This window comes from Emydura macquarii, unplaced genomic scaffold (genome assembly GCF_026122565.2).
Source record: "Emydura macquarii macquarii isolate MOO-44397 ecotype Brisbane River unplaced genomic scaffold, CSIRO-AGI_Emac_v2 contig_383, whole genome shotgun sequence".
Lineage (NCBI taxonomy): Eukaryota > Metazoa > Chordata > Testudines > Chelidae > Emydura > Emydura macquarii.
This window is the reverse complement of record NW_027130520.1, coordinates 9,155,918-9,171,932: the sequence shown is the minus strand read 5'-3', so window position 1 is coordinate 9,171,932 and position 16,015 is coordinate 9,155,918. Positions and strand designations below refer to the sequence as shown.

Genomic DNA, 16,015 nt, shown 5'->3' with positions numbered 1-16,015 from the left:
CACCTCTTAACTTCTACGGTAAATGTGACAGGTTGCAGCACATTTCAGTCTCATTCACCACACAACCCTAATTAATTCAGTGAGCTCTGTGCATTCTGTGCACTGAATAATTCTGGGTCCTTTGGAAAAAGTAGTATCTGATCATGTAAATACAGACTGTATCATAATGCATACACACAATGCGGCAGAATTAAGGTTGCATGACCTACTTTCTTTCTGTCTTTTATTAACTTTTGGGAAGTTACTTTTGCAACCTTCATTAAAGCATTTAAATGTAGTTTTATTATCTGCAATATATTGCATAACTGGAGTGATAGATATAGTTAAACCTGGCTATGAATTTCCATTCTAGATCACTAGGGGTCTTCTAGTCCAATATCCTGCACTGAAAGCAGGACTAAGTATTACCCAGGCCATCCCTGACAGGTGTTTGTCTCACCTGCTCTTCAAACCTCCAATGATAGAGATTCCACAACCTCCTTAGGCAATTTATTCCAGTGCTTAACTACTCTGACAGTTAGGATGTTTTCCTAATGTCCAACTTAAACCTTCCTTGCTGCATTTTAAGCCCATTGTTTGTAGGACTCTGACCTCTGTGGGCATATGCACTACAGCAGGCTTTGTGGCTCTATTGGACACTTATTTAAAATATTTTCAAAGAATATGAGATGCTGTTTTTTGATTGGGCATTGCCAAATGTTTTATTCATTTATTCCTAACATAAATGTTAGTAACATATTTAAACATACCCAGGTTTGAACTCTATGCTCAATTAGATATGTTAACATTAATATTAAAATAAGTTAACATTATATGTTGCATTACATATAGTGGACCCAATCTGTTATTACAGAAACAGAAGAGAACATGAATAAATCCAGGTCTCTCTATCCCCTCTTTTGACAAGTATAATTTGGGCTCCCCTCTTTGTACTCCGAATTACTGAGTTCTTGGCTCTCCTGTTACCCGCTCTCCCAACTAATAAACTATGGGCTCTCCTATTTCTCCCAATTGTTAAGTTTATTCTATGCACTTCCCTCCTCTGCATATTTCTTTGCAGGCTCCAGTGTTGCCAACTCTTCCCAATTTGATCACAAGTCTCACAATATTTATTTTGTTTTGTTTTTTAATTTCCAACCCCAGTGGTCATATTATTACATACAAACCTCTGATTTTGCTTGCTTGTTTGTTTTTAATGTCTAGCCATTATAGCTGTGAAGAAAAACTTAAAAATGTGAACTCTACAGGCTCAAAAAAACAGAATGCAACATCTCTTATTTTTAAAGCATCGTGATTTTTAAGTCAATCTTGTGATTTCAGAGCCTGACTCGTGATTTTTGAATTCTCAGGGTTGACAATACTGCTGCTTATAATGGGCTGTCACTTTCCAAGCTCGTCCTCTCCACCTAACTCCTCTGCTCTCCATTCCTTGTCCTCACTAAGGAGCGTAGCAATGGCTCTATTCACTCCTTCCTTACTCTTTTTAAAGGATAAGTGGCAATTCAGCTGTTATAGGTCCTGGAAAAGAATTCTGCTCCCTGTCCTCTGTTCCCCTCCTGAAAAATGGGCAGAGTGGTGGGTTGCTCAGGACTCTCCCTTCCACATCACCTACTACTAAAAACAGCAGCAATGACTAGGCAACCCTACTCTTTTCCTCCCCCTTCCATCCTGAAAAAGATATAGGAGTTCCCTAGCTCCACAGCCCATTTGTCCAGAAAAAAAGTTCTATCCACCTCACATAAGCAGGTTTTATAAATCCTGGACTAACAAACAAAATATCCTTTGCCTAACAGTTTAGATACTGTCAGGTTAAGGGGTGGATTTAATAGATCTATAGATGTTAAGGCCAAAAGGGACCATTATGATCATCAAATCTGACTCCTGCATAACATAGGCCATGGAACCTGATCTAGGAATTTCTGTATAAAGTCCATAACTTCTGTTTGAGATACAGCATATATATTACAAAGACATCCAATCTTGATTGGAAGACTTCAATTGATGGAGAATCCAGGTAAATTATACAACAGTAAATTACCCTCACTGTTAATGGAGAATCCAGGTAAATTATACAACAGTAAATTACCCTCACTGTTAACATTTTGAATTTTAATTCTAATCTGAATTTTCCTAGTTTTAGGTATCAAAAACCAGTCTTTATTATTCCTTTTCTGCCTAGATTAAAGACCCATCTCCTGTCAGAAATCTCTTCCTCATGTATGCACTTGTAAACCAAGATCAAGTCACCTCTTTATCTTCTTTGGATTACTATCAGGGATGTTTTCCAGACCCCTAATCATTCTTGTAGCTCTTCTGTGAACTCTTTCCAATTTTTCAACATCCTTTTCAAAGTGTGGAGACAGTATTTCAGTATGGTCTCACAAATGGCTTCTATTGAGGTAATACCACATCCCTACTGCTATATAATATCCCCCATTTAAGCATCCAAAGATTGTATTCACACTCTTAGCTACTACACTGCATTGGGAGCTTGTGTTCAGTTGAGTGTCTGCCATTACCGTGAAGTCTTTTTCAGTGTCACTGTATTCCATGATATAGTCCTCTATCTTGTAAATATGACCTACCGTCTTTGCTGCTAGCTGTGTGACCTTGCATTTGGCTGTATTAAAATCCTTGCTGCTCAAGTGAGCCTACTCTACCAAGCAATCCAGATTGGCTTGTGTAACTGACATGTCCTCATAATTATTTACCACTCCACTATTTTTATGTCATCTGCTAATTTTATCAGCAATTATTTTATGTTTTCTTCCAGATTATTGATAAAGATATTCTATAGCATTGGACCAAGAAACAGATCCCCGTGGGACTCCACAAAACATCCCTATTAGATGATAATTACTCTGAGTGTATTTGGAAAAGACTATTGCACACGGTTCCTGAATGCCAACCTAGCAAGACACAAATGTACACCTTCCACCTGCCAGACTAAGCAAAAACTCCAGATATGATGGGATGGTACAATTCTTGAGCAGTATGTACCTTTGGTGTACCTTTGGGTCACAACAGATGGATACTGACAATCAAAGAGCACATCAAGAAGCTGAAAAAGAAACTCCAGGAATTGTATACTCCAGAAACTACCCAACATAAAATGGGAATTGACTCCAAAACACTTCAAGCAACCAGTCTCACCCTGTTTTATTCAACTATGGAGCACTGTGCCCAAGTATTTTCTCACTCAAGCCAGGCACATAAAAATTGATACTGAACTCAATCAATCCATTAGGTTCATCACGGGATTTTGAACTTGATTCACACATTGTCACTATACTGCCTCGTGGGGACTGCAACACCATTAGTAAGGCGAATTCAGGAAAATAGAGAGATAAAAATAGGTACAAGACCTAAGATATTCACTATATAGACACCTTCCCCCACCTGAGAGACTGAAGTCCAGAAAGAGCTTTGCCTCTGAAAATCCCTTATCCCAAAATACAGTTATGAAAGGCTACAGAGAAACATAATGATTGGAAATGCCAATGATCTTGGAGAACCTGATTCCCTCAAAACAACTCCCCCAAGGCACTAACCTCAAACAAAACACTGGAGTACTCTAAATCGAGCGAGAACTGGGGTGGCAAAGACTGGTGACAATATGACTGAGTGGAAGCTGAGGAATGACCCCAAATGTGTATCTGGAGGATACACCATGCATAAAACCATGTTTACTGGGATTAATTATGTTACCAGCTTTAATTCTTTACTGACTGTATCCCATATTGATCTTTCTGTGATTTTGCCAGGGCAGAAAACAGGCTAAATGGCGTATACTTAGTCAGGTCATCTCACAAACAAACAAGATGACAAACAAGATGACAAATATTTCCTGTCTTTTTTAAAGTTGGAGGACAGAATTAGCACTATTGGCAATTTGATGGCAGACCCAATAAGGACTGTGTAGACATGGAACCTGAACAACTTTAATGTTGAAGGAGATTCCTCCAGATCAGGAGTGGAGCTCATTGGCTGGGCAATACGGGCAAGTTACTTTGCTGCTGCTGCCTGTAATGAACTTGTATTAAATAGAGGGCTATTAGTCAAACACCTTTCACAATCCCTAATTCATTTGAAATATTTTAACTCATTTTAAGTCACAATTTCAGAAAAACATTAAATCTCTTCATGGCTAAGCTCCTGATTCTCCCAAAGGAGAAAAGGAACTATGGAGACTGACATTCCATGTTACCATAGGTCACAACACTCGATTCAAAATCATTCAGATTGTTAGTCAGATTCCTGATCTTCTTCTTGGGACTGAAACACAAGAGTATAACCCTAACATAATCTACAATGGGAACTTTCCACCTAGCAAATATTGACAATTTGTTTCCAGGGAGTGAAATTTTTGCTAAGAAAAGTGATCTCTAGGTGGCAGAATCTGTGATATTTTGGCTTCAATTGAAATTTTGTGACTATTCAAACCAAAAACTTAGTTTTGCACAGCTCTAGAGCACTGGTTTTCAATTACTGTACCTCTGAAGCCAACGTGGGACTAAAGCCAGAGCCCCACCATGCGGGACTAAAGCAGGAGCCCTGCTGTGCAGGGCTGAAGCCTGTAACTTAGATTCACAGCTACAGCTTCACAGCTACAGACCCTTGTAGCGTGGAGGTCCCAGGCAATTGCCATGCTTGCCACCCCCTAACACTGGCCCTGTACGTGCAACCCCCCTAAACCTGTCCCATGACCCCCCGATGGTCACAACCTCCACTTTGAGTAACATTGACCTAGGTGGGTTGACGTATCCACTGATCTAGAGTATGGACTAGTACCCAGGGGGTAGGTCATGAATAGGTCCGGGGGGACCATAACGACTCTTTTATTTATGGAGAGATAGGAGGTGGGTCCCAAAACTGTTTTCTGTTGTAACATGGGGTCACCATATGAACGAGGTTGAAAAACACTGCACTAGAACTAAAAATGAATCCGATACATCGTTGGAACATTGCAAGATAAGCAAGCTTAACTTTCCAAAAGTGTATATTATTAATTTCTAACATCGGTGATTTAAAAGGAAAGATACCTCAAATCACATTATTATCAGTACCAGCTTTACTTCCCACCCATCCTCAACTTCAATTTGGATCAGATTTGAATGATTGCTATCTTGTAACCTGCTCAACATAGAACCAACGATAGATAGCACCTGAAAGCTTGGAATCCTAGGTTTCAAAGAGGTATATAGCAATTATCTCTAACTCTAGGAGATTGGCAGGGATATGGTTGAGCTCAAGAAGAGCTATCTGCACTATGATCCAGTGGTATTAAGTAAAGAAAAATATTGGATTAAATACCATTTCATTGGGCTGTTGTAGCTCCTCCTAAATATACAAACAAGAGCTGCTAATGATGTGAAAGGCTAAGGAGAACCCAAACTCTGATCTGCTGGGAGATGGGGGAGCCACAAGGGTACCTATTGCAACTTTCCCTTAACATTTATATATTTAAAATTAAATAATGATGAAAATATTTTCATAAATTAGAGGACATGTTGCTTTTAAATCTACTATTTTATGACATGACAGAAATAATGTAGGTCTTTTGTTAAAGGTAACATCTTTTGTTAAACTAACTTCTGTTGGTGGAAGGTACAAGCTTTTAAACTACACAGAGTTCTTCTTCAGATCTGGGGAAAGAAATCAGAGCCTCTGTGCTCAATACAATTTGGGACAGATAGTTACACATAAGGAGTATCTGTTGTGAAAGGTCATTTGAAATGAAGTGGGCAATAAGGGTTAGATCGATATACAAAAGGGGTTTAAAGTGGGCCATTTAGGGTTAGCAAGCAGATATGTGTTCCAGATTTCCTACTGAGACATGAAATCAGTGTCTCTGATACGTCCATGGTTTTCAGTATCGAGCAGCATTATGAATTAAAGTTCCCAAGCTCATCTTTTGAGGACAAGTACAGAAAGATCAGATATGGCATGATCGCTTTGTGAAAAGTGTTTGCCCAGAGGTGATATGGTGTTTTTGTCTTTTATCAATTTTCTGTGTGAGTTCATGACATTTACTGTATTTTCAGTGATCTGAGTGATTTGATCCTTGCATATGTGAAACTCCTTAAACCACAACAACTAGATGGAAAATTCAGTAAAACTTTATATGAAAGATGAAATCTCCAGAAGAAATAAGAGGCACACAGCCTTGATAAAAGCACTGAATTGTATAGATATTACTCACTATTTAAACCTTTCTCCAATGTTTAGTCATTACATCCTTATATTCTTATCACACCCTGTCTGATACGAGAGGACAGTGCTTGAACTCTAACACGTTTACTCTCTCAAATTAATGCTGCATTTGATTAAGCTGATATTAGGATCTCAAATGTAACCTAATGAAAAACTTCAATTTTGAAACTACCTCCTCCCCTTGGAAAAAAAATTGCTAAAATATTTGAGTTTCTGTAACTTCTGGAACAGTTTTCAAATGCAGTGATAAACCAGACCTCACCAATAGGCAATGTGAGTTTACAAGGATCTTAGAAGCTAATATGCAAAGAAAATGGATATGGGGAATAAATAGTGAGTTGAGAAAACTATAATGGGTAGTCTGAAATGAGTAAGATCAGGTATTTTTAATGTGTACGGCTCCATTCAATTTACTTTAACACAGTAGTTTTTGTAGAGTACATAGTTTACAGGTACTGGTAAAAATAATTAACTATATAAAAATGGCAAGCATCTAAAATTAAATTATTGCAATCCTGAAGTTTTTAAATATATTGAGAAGACAAAAGAGGAAAAAATATGTGAGATGGGTATGATAAAATCTATAGGACAAGAAAGATGATAAAACCTACAGGACAAGTAACATGAAAAAATAACACAGAGAAAAGCAGTAGAAGAGACAGACCTGGGTTTCTTCTCCTTGATGATTCCGCTTCTTCTGTGATCACATCATATAATGGCCAGACATAGACAAAGGAGATGGGCGTGAGTGGATGTATTCAGAAGGTAAAAACAGACACTGAGGGAAAGGGCTGAATACTGTTTTAGAGAGAAGCTTGTAGTGCAGAGTTAGTATATGGGGGGGAAATTAACACAACAGGCACGAAAAAGGAAAAAGAAAGCTGAGAAAGCTGGTTAAACCACAGTTGGTGAAAAAGAACCAAAAAGACAGAGTTAGTATAAGAGATGAGGAAATAACAAATGTTACAATTGACTGCAATACCCCTGCAGGGAAGCTGAGGAAAGACTTGGTTAGTAAAAGGTATGCTAACTAGCAGTTATCATTTTGTTCATGGCATGGTTTATTCAATTTCTTGAAACAATATCTACTTAAAACCACGTATCTTTTTTCTTTCTTTAAATGAACTTTAAAGATAAATACTGATTTCATTCTTAAATTGCCAACCTTGGGATCTGTATTATTAATGTATTTTAATTATTTCTTTTCCTTTCTTATTTATGCTGAACCAAACTTCCACATATCCAAAATGAAAAAGAAAGGAAGCAGATTAATAACTGGAAAAGGACAAAATAGTCCATTATTTTCCAGAATCCACATAACATGCTTTGCAAATGATCTGTGTTATCATAACATTGTGCTACTGCAATATTATCCAGACCAAATGGTAGAACATGACACAAGACAATAAAAACCAGAATATATTATTATTTACTCTTGTATTCAAATGCGTAGATGACATTCAATTTAAGGCCATAAAGTCCCATACTTGTATACCACATACTTACTATAAAGGATATTTATACAAAACAAGTGCATGAAGCAACTGTGTCTGTAAATTATATTAAAATGTCATATTCAAAACCATGCACTACCATTTAAGTCATGAAGTAAATTTTGGGGAGAATTTCACTCACTGTACTGTATGTTTATTTGCTGTAGGAGGATGGAGGGAAGCCATCTTTAAAGGCAGTGGAATTTACCAAAAATACTGGTGACCTGTCAACATCAGCAACACACATGCATTCTTGTCTTCCGAAAAGGAAGCAGAGCCAAAATATCCTGGCCTAACTTTAACTTGCAATCCATGCTGATCCTCAGACTCTCCTCATATATTCATCAACCAATCAAAATTCATCATCACTGCAAGCACTACATAAAGTATCCCGAAAAGCTTGGGCAGTTGGTTTTGCAGTGTTGTGATTCCAAAAAATATTATATAAATTAGAACACAGTTGCATAAGTTAATAAATTGAAAATACTGCTAAAGACAAAACAATGTTATTTGCTACCAACTTAACGTTGTCTGTTTTAAGCACTTTGAATGACATTTCTAACTTTGTGCCATGTTAAACTATAACTGGCGTACTCTAACCTATTACATACTGGCAAATGCCAAGATTCTGCAAACCTTCTGTAATACATCAACTTGTAAAAGACACATCTGATATATATTTATGGTAATTGATTAGGAATTTGTTTACACTATGAACATCTATCTGCGTGTTAATCAGTGAGCATATATGAAAGCATTAAAAAATTAAACAAAAAATACCAGAGCAACTGAAAGTTTTGATAAAGACTGTTATGTGCCTACTTTTCTAAAAGGTAAAATGTTAGACTGAGTATGTATCGTTCTAGATAGGCAAGACATATACATCATAAACCAAGATATAAACAAGTGAATGTAAAAACTCAGCTTCTCCTAGGTACTAAATAACCTATATTGGTAATATGTGAACATAATTGCCACAACCATATAAAAATGTCTAACTTTGTTAAGCTCTTTGAATATGTTTTATGTTGTATGCACATATCCCTGATATCCACACTACTACCTCAACTGAAAGTATTATTTCAAAGTGTTAAAATGAACAGGGAAAAATATAATCCATCACTCTCAGCCTCCTTATACTTTTCATTGATTATTTTTAATATCCAGCAGTGTGCTTAGCTTAGAAAAAGACACTTGTAGTTGGCCAAATCTTTCTTTAAGAAGTTATCAGAGGAGTTTGGCTTGAGTAAGGAATAAAGCCCCAGTTTTGCGATGGGATCTACCCATGAGGAGTTCCAGCAAAGCAAACAGGACTCTGTGTTGATGTAATCCATGAGGGAAGCTCCTTTACTTTTGCAAGTTGGGGATATTAATTAGGCCCAAATGATCAATATCTAGCTTCAATAATATTAGTAACATGTTGCAATATTTGCTGCCAATTTGCTACCTTGTGCAAAATTTGTCATGAAAATGTGTGTATTTTATTTAAATTTTAACAATCCAACAGTGTCATTATCAATTAAGTAAAATATTTTTTTAAAGTACAAATTTACTGTTGTTCTTATGATTCTGTTACAAGACAGAAATGTATTAGAAGACCAATATTAACACAAACCAGGTGGGAAAATAAAAAAAAGTTATTTGTTTACTTGAAGACATCTGTTCTGCTGGTTTCCCAAGAACACAGAAGATTTTGCCATTGGTAATCTTTTACTTTTTGATAATCACTGCTATAAATATTCAGGGATTACTCACTATAAGTTATGGCATAACAACACACCCCTTTTAGTTAATCATCAGTAAAAGCAAGTCCTAATAGCACTATTGATTTAGCTGCTACAAAACTTTTATGAATCAATCTCCTTTTGATTAAGAAGCTTTGCATACATCCCAAAAAGCAGAGTTTTAAAATTCTCTATCTCTATTTCTTTTAATCTACTGAATTAAATCTTTGTTGTTACAACGTATTAGCATCTGAGAGTGAAATTATGGGGTGAATGGCTGTTAAATTTGCATGGTAGTAATAGGCAGTTGGCTCATTTACATAGTCATAGCTTTGGTGAGTAACTAGCATTTATTTGGATCTATTGTTTGTTCTGCTGTGGAACAATACTAAGTATAAATGCCTATTGCACATAAATTAGGAAACAAGTGAATATCTTCTACTGAATACATTTTATAAAGAAAGGTAATACCAATTATTGTACCATATTTGAATAAAACAAAAAAAAAGTTAATTGGCGATTCTTTTGTGTTGCTCTGACACAAAATTCTGTAATGTTTTTCATGACAAATCAATTATGGATTACTATAGAAAAGTATTTAATTAAAGGTATCAATCTCAGTACACAAACAACTTTATCTGAAACTTTACATATTACTGAAGTCAAACTTTGTTTTAACCTGCAACAAGGTAGGGTAATCACACTCATCAGAAATGCTCATATTAAACACTAATACAGGGCATAAAAGTAAAGGCCAAACATCTTCCCCTCAGGGCAGATTTTGATTCCAATGTTCTTTGCTCCTCACACGTACACATCTTCCATTATATCTTGAGGCTCAGCAGCCTCTATGGATCCCAGCTTTGCAGGGCTTCATTACTTGATGCTGTCCTCACAATATAATTAATTGTGTGTAGAAACAGAATGTCAGGTTCAAAATCCAGGAACATGGGGAAGATTCTAGGATAGCGATGTTCCAGGATGTTGTGCATTTCACTAGCACACATATAACAGAATGGGGAGAATAGAGGCAAATGGCATCCCACCTCCAGCACTCAGAAAAGGCAGCTGGCCCCTGAGGCCATTAGAACTGTGAAAGGGTGGGGACCCTGTAAGTGATCTGGGAGTAGTTAAGAGTAGGGAGATAATTATTAGAAGAGGAGTTAGGAGAATGGCTAGGCAGTCAATTATAATGAAGTGGGAATAAAAATCAGGTTTCAGTATAATCTCCCTGCCAGAGACAAACCAGTTCAACTAGTCATCCCATTGTAGGTATATTAAATCCCAGACAGAGATTTCCAGTTCTTTTTCTAATTATCTATGATCCCTACTAGTTAAAGGCTAGTTCTTTAAAGTTCAGAATCATCCACCAACAATCATTACCACAGACTGGACAGCTACTGGGATATTTTGACAAAACAATAAACAAAAGCTATGATGTAGAAAATCCCTCAGAGAACAAAGAATCAGCATACTTTATTTTGCAGTTTGATCTTCCAAAATAAATATATGATTAGATAAAAACAGAATAGGAATATGGAGAACCTAGAAACACTCCTATATATAGATAAGGGCAATAGATAGAAAGAAGGTTGGGAAACACATAAAAGAACAACCTCTAAATAATTTGGGTAGCATTATCTCTGTATTTCATGAAAATTATCCACTATGCATCGAAGTTACTGCTTTACAAATCTCAAAAGATATAACTTGTCACAGAATACAAGAAATACAAATGAGAAATGCAGAAAGATTGCAATTATGATTTTGTTCCTTTGAACCAAATTCAGATTATATGTTTATATAACAAACAAAGATTTTTCAAAATGCTAGTCTGTTACTGTTACACACTGAGGAGCATTTTGAAATCCAGTTAATAAAAAGTATGACATTATCTGTCATAGAAGATGATAGAGGACTCCCACCAATAGGTCATCTGATTTAAATTATTAAATTATTAAAACTCCAATTCTGCCTAAGAAAATAAATTCTTCAGGGTACGTTACCACGTTTATATACAATCTACTTGCAATATAGGCTATATTAGCTATTTTGAATCAAAGTAATTGATGTCAGAAAGTTGATCTTTCTGGTCTAATCCTGCTCCCAGGTATGTCAGTGGACTCGACTTGTGATGAAATCAGGCCCATGATAAAAGAGCTCACAAAAATTCTGTCCAAAGCAGCAGTCAGAAATGGAGTTGGAAATAACTATACACAAAAAGTAGCATGAAAAAGAATGCTACATCAGACAGTTGGTCTGTCTGTCATACATAGAGTCCAGCAAGCCATATGTGGTACGCTGTACATGAAGGTAAAATTCCTTCCTGACCTCTGTACAAGTTCAGTTTATATTCAGAAACCCCAAGATTTCATTATGACTGTGTCCTATGGAATAGCACCACAGCAGCAATCAACTAAAAAGAGGCATGGAGATGGCAGGATTTTTTCCTATGAGAAGTCCTTATGCTCTGGACTGCACGTCCGTGTGAAGTCTACTAAAGCCTGGATTTATTACCATTGATAGCAGCCATGAAAAGTAAACCTTTTCATGTAGACTTTTGATAAGGATATGTATTAAGAGCTGCACGTGATTAGATATAGAAGGGGGTCATATATTGATTTTAGTCAACTTATTCTAGTCTGAATCATTTGGGCTGGGCAGTTCATTTATATAAGCTTGCTGCTGCTGCTGCTTATTCGAGGTACTATAATATAGGCTTGGTCTACACTTACCCAAGGTATTCGGTGGCAGTCGACGGGAGTTACATAAACTACGCAGAAAACTTGTGCAACTCCCGTCGACTGCTATGCTTCTCTTCTGCACGCCATCTTCACTGCACTGCACCAACAGGAACCGTGTTCCCGTCGACGCAGCGCTATGCCGCTTGCGGGGGTGGATTAATAGCGTCGACTTCTGGACTCAGTCAATCCAGATAAGTCAATCTGACAGCGGCAATTTTGCCACCGTCAATGTAGACATAGCCTTAGAGCCAGGGGTTAGTAAGAAATTCAGAATTCAACATATATGAGTTTAGACTATTTTTGTGACCGTTCATTATATTTCTCTTATTCTAGCTAAATTCAGTCTACATTGTGCTACTTCTTCTAAATCATGAAAAATACATTAAACAATATTGGTCCCCAAAAATGACAATTGGGGCTCCCAATTTTTAACTTCATTGTATTTTGAAGGACAGAAATCCACTTCAATTACTCTTTGTCTTCAATTGTTTAATCATTTTTAAATAAATGCTAAGACTTTCCTTCTCACCCTGGAGTTATTCATGTCCCTTAATTGAGGCTTGTAAATTATGAGTGCTAGTGGCAAGGTCTGTATCTTTGACTAAATGCTGCAATTACCTTGACAGACAAAGATGAAGGAAACCAGTCCTGGTTATTACTGTACATGGCCATATAATAGCAGATAGAGATCCAATAGGACCCTGATTACCCACCTTACTAACAAAAACTGGGGGAAACCCAAATATCAGCGTTGTCATCTTATGTGGATATTTTCTGCATCACTTTTATCATGTCTGGATTGAACTTTAACTGGCAAGACCTCATTCAAGCCCCAGTTTTGTCTGGATACTGTGAAATCTGAAAGACTGAACAATCCAAATAATCATTTCTGTGTCACATGTTACTCATATCATCAGCATATTACTGGTGTAGTAATCTAAATAGTTCAATCTCTCCTCCAGTAGCTTCACATACACATTGAACAAAAAAGATGAAATAGCAGTGATTTGCAGTATCAGCACAAGAGAGCTGTTGGGATCAGATGATACTATCCTTTGGTCTCTCTCAAAGATTATAGACCCACATCACCCTTGCACAACCCTTGCACAACTCTTCATCTATATATAATAATGTCAACAATACATCATGATATACATTATTATAGAGAGAACTAAAGTAAACAACATGGCCATTTAATTTTTGCCCATTGTCAAGAGGTCATTGTCAGATGATCATCAACAGATCAGTGCTGTCTTTATAACATAATTAGTTCTAAAACCACTTGGAAAGGGGACTAGGAAATCTGAACCAAGAGCTTCTTCAGCCCAACTTTACCAATAACCTTTTTGAAAAATGGAACATTAGAGATAAGGTGAAACTGGCAAGATTACCAACATCAAGATAGACCAACTAATTGACGATTTAAGAGATCCTCGCATCTTACCCTACCTTATTTCCATCAACATAGGATACACCTATTCTCTGTCCATACACCATTAGCTTTTACCCTACACTCTTCAGAGTAATAAATCAGGTATAAACAGGGTGTGAGAGTTACTACCTCTCAATGCAGCGGACTATGCCTGGTGGTTAACATTTCTCCTAAAAATGGCCTCCATTCATACTTATGCTAGAGAGCAAAGGACTGAGGCTCTATCCCTTTCCTTGCACTGCATAAGAAAACAAAGGTTTCAAGGTCTCCGAATGTGATTTCTGACACTGAAACTCTATCCCACCTGCCTTCATGCTTCATCCATCATAGCTCAGAGGAGGCGGTGTTTACAGCAGAAGCCACTATATCAGTAGTTAAGAATAAAAGGTCAGTACTGTATTCCATCAGGTTGTTGACTCAGCGGTGCACTGAGTGTACAACATTCTCTCACGGAACCACGAAACAATTTAAAGTAAGGTATCATGCTAGCCTTGAGTTGTTAGGGTTCTTAAGGATATATTGCTGACATATATCAGTATTTTTGCCTTTCTGCACTTAATTTCTTTCAAAATCCTTAGATAAATACCATTTACTCTTGGTGATTTACTGAACAATAGCCACCCAAATTGCCCCATAACTTAGAGATTTCAATTTATTTTCAAAAAGCTTTGATTTCCCATTAAGAATACCTTAAGCATAAGAATTTTCTCATCTTCAATTATAGTAGAGACGGATCCATTCTTTTCTCCATATCTTTATTATAATCTTAACTTGTCCCCCAATAACCTTGCTAGACTCTAAAGCATTTCTAGTCAAATATGCATCTTGCTTCTAATGCTTTTATAGGCTTTTTAAAACAATATATTTCTTGTGATTCTGAGCTATTTCTTTTTATTTTCATCTCTTTACCTTTTTATCTTTTTTATTTACAATTTGCCATTACCTGATCTGATTAATGATAGATGGGATTTCTAATTTTTAAAAAGATGCTTTATAAACTATAAAAATGTTCCATGTAACCATATAGGTTATATTGTCAATTGCATTCTGTTCAAATTGGACTAGATCCATTATGTCACAGCAGGCTATGGCAGAGGGGCCTTAGCAGTGGAAAGTCCATCAGGAGCGGGGTGCAGCAGTGCAAGCTGCCCACAATCTCTCCAGTGTCAGCAGTCCAATGCAGCCTCAAAAGTTGGTGGCCTGGCCAGGGACTGTGCTGAATTAGTGGCTCCCTGCTGCAGCCTGGGTTCCTAAAGTATTCTCTGTAAAAAATTAAAGTCATTCCTAACTAGAGGCTGAATCCCATCTTGGAAAGTTTCAGGAAACCTGCTATAACACTGGCAGAATCTGGCCACAGAGCAATGTATCCGGCCGTAGCAAGATTACCCCCACTGTGTGTGTGGACAGCAGGATTGAGGAGGTGATTGTCTAATGGCACGCAGCCTGTACACAGGCTTTTACACCACCTCTCCTCTCAGCTGCAGTGCATAGGGTCCGAGCTGAAAAAGGGGGACAGTCACAGCGCTCCTATGCTGTACCTTTGCCAATACTGGGCTGTGGCTTTGGCCCACTGGAGTCATTAGCAGTAATGTAAATTAGAACAGTCTCTAGGCCATTTTACCTTATCAGGCATTGACCTTGAACACAATCCATTGCTTTGCATGCATACAGTCCATTGCCTTGCACACAATCCATCTATTTTACCTTGTCAGGCATTGGCCTTGCACACAATCTATTCAGTCACAGAAGCCAATGTGACTGAATGGATTTCTGAACAGACCATATATGCTCTCTGGGCTATTCTTAAGATCAGTTAAAATATTCCTGAGAACAACTGATAGATTTTAGAGAATATAACTCTACTTCAGAAAATTATATTTAAAAATGACATCTTCTTACTCCTCACCTCTGCTTTCTGGACGAATTCTGAGTGTTACCAGTTTCCTTTCATGACAAAAGTAAGATTTTCCTAGGTTTTACTCCTATTAATATTATAGAGCCTATACAGCTATAGGGAGTGTGAGCTACCTTCTATTCTATTTCATGTATTAACAGAAATACCTACTAACCTCCAATTACAGGGCCATGTTACAGTGTGCCCTCACTTGGAGGGTGCCTCCTCATGCCTGGACACAGTAGTGCAGGGGTCTTTCCCCACTAATGCCTCCAGTAGGATATCTGCCTTTGCTTGCCACTCAGCCCTCCAGCTGAGAAGTGTCTAGTTCAAACCCCTTCCAAGGTAACAAAGTGCCCAATGCAGTCCAAAGTCCTAAAGAATCAAGAGTCCTATCTTCTGGTCCATCTGTTAAAACCTTTCCTGGGGTTCCACTGCGTTTTCCCAGAATCTGGTATCGATCACTTTCCTGCCTATGTCTTCCTAAGGCCTCTAACCTCCAACCATCTTTGGCA

The 16,015-nt window shown here is 37.4% G+C and overlaps 1 protein-coding gene across 16 annotated transcripts in view; it reads right to left on the bottom strand.

Annotated features, from left to right (window-relative positions):
- RIMS2 (regulating synaptic membrane exocytosis 2) overlaps positions 1-16,015 on the bottom strand; it is a 738,692-nt gene that overhangs the window by 125,540 nt on the left and 597,137 nt on the right. For 4 of the 16 annotated variants that reach the window (XM_067537355.1, XM_067537364.1, XM_067537358.1 and 1 more), the window contains one exon: positions 6,878-6,910. The exons of 10 other annotated variants lie outside the window; for them this stretch is intronic. In XM_067537355.1, coding sequence (XP_067393456.1) covers positions 6,878-6,910 — 33 coding nt within the window. Of the gene's footprint in view, positions 1-6,877; positions 6,920-16,015 lie in introns of all 16 variants that reach the window. 2 more of the 16 variants (XM_067537357.1, XM_067537356.1) reach the window with 2 other exon arrangements.